Source organism: Microtus oregoni, unplaced genomic scaffold, assembly GCF_018167655.1.
Source record: "Microtus oregoni isolate MIOR12 unplaced genomic scaffold, Mior012 000015F_ref0000493, whole genome shotgun sequence".
In the NCBI taxonomy this organism is placed as follows: domain Eukaryota; kingdom Metazoa; phylum Chordata; class Mammalia; order Rodentia; family Cricetidae; genus Microtus; species Microtus oregoni.
The window spans coordinates 25,134,334-25,135,781 of record NW_024543074.1 but is presented as its reverse complement, the minus strand read 5'-3'; the positions used below and the strand labels follow the sequence as shown (position 1 = coordinate 25,135,781).

The following is a 1,448-nucleotide window of genomic DNA, read 5'->3' as shown; positions in this document are numbered from 1 at the left end:
GGCTGCTTTCACTGGGATGTAGAGATTTTCACTGGGATTGGGAGAGTGCTGGCAGAGCATATACTACTGGAGTAGCAGGTCATCAACTACCAAGGACAACTAAAGAAACTAAGAAATCAAGGTTATTACACGCCACAGTAAAGAATGTAAGAATTACAGAACATAAAATTTTTTTTTCTAAATTAGCAAATGAGATGAAGAGTAGAATTCATTTATCTCACACAGGCACAACCATTGGGTAATTATTAAATTGTTAATTATTATTTTAAAGTCTTTGATGCAGGTCATGACTGGAAACAACCAAACTGTTGTCTCACAGTTCCTCCTCCTGGGCCTGCCCATCCCCCAAGAGCACCAGCACCTGTTCTATGCCCTGTTTCTGGCCATGTACCTCACCACTGTCCTGGGGAACCTCATCATCATCATCCTCATTCTACTGGACTCCCATCTGCACACACCCATGTACTTGTTTCTCAGCAACTTGTCCTTCTCTGACCTCTGCCTCTCCTCTGTCACAATGCCCAAATTGCTGCAGAACATGCAGACCCAGGATCTATCCATCACCTATGAGTTTTGCCTGACACAAATGTATTTTTTCATGATTTTTGCAGACATGGAGAGTTTCCTTCTTGTGGTCATGGCCTATGACCGCTATGTGGCCATCTGCTTCCCCCTTCATTACACCAGCATCATGAGTCCCAAACTCTGTGTTTGTCTATTGCTGTCACTGTGGTTACTGACCACATTACATGGCTTGATGCACACCCTACTCATGGTGAGATTGTCTTTTTGTGAAAACAATGAAATTATCCATTTTTTCTGTGAAATATCAGCTCTCCTGAAGATAGCATGCTCAGACACTTACATTAATGTGTTAATGATATTCATCATGAGTTGTCTCCTTGGTATTATACCATTCCTACTCATTGTTATGTCCTATGCAAAGATTGTCTTCTCTATTTTCAAGGTTCCATCTACCCAGGGTATACACAAGGTCTTCTCCACCTGTGGTTCCCACTTATCTGTGGTCTCTCTATTCTATGGGACAGCTATTGGTCTCTACTTAAGTCCATCAAATAATAACTTTACTGTGAAAGAGATTATAATGGCTATGATGTACACAGTGGTGACTCCTATGCTGAACCCCTTCATCTATACCCTGAGGAACAGAGACATCAAGGAGGCCCTGATAAAAGTTTTCTGCAATAAGAAAAACTTTTTGCAATGGTAACACTTGTGATTTTCACCTAATTTTCTATAATAAACATAATTATGTTAATATTTTATCAGATGTTGTCCCTCACCATAGAACCTACACCAATGGGCATGCTACCTAAATGTTCAATACATAAAAGGTAAGAGGTATAGTGGAGTAGTCAAAGTAGGAAAGATTGACACTGAGTCCTGACTACAGCTTCCTCCAAACGATGTGTAAGTTATTCTGGAAA

At 40.4% G+C, this 1,448-nt stretch overlaps 1 protein-coding gene across 1 annotated transcript; it reads left to right on the top strand.

The window, feature by feature from the left end:
* Positions 1-286: 286 nt before the first annotated feature.
* LOC121456857 (olfactory receptor 1496-like) lies at positions 287-1,231 on the top strand. Its single transcript, XM_041665346.1, has one exon. It carries the CDS (start codon positions 287-289, stop codon positions 1,229-1,231), a length of 945 nt encoding a protein of 314 aa, XP_041521280.1.
* Positions 1,232-1,448: the final 217 nt, after the last annotated feature.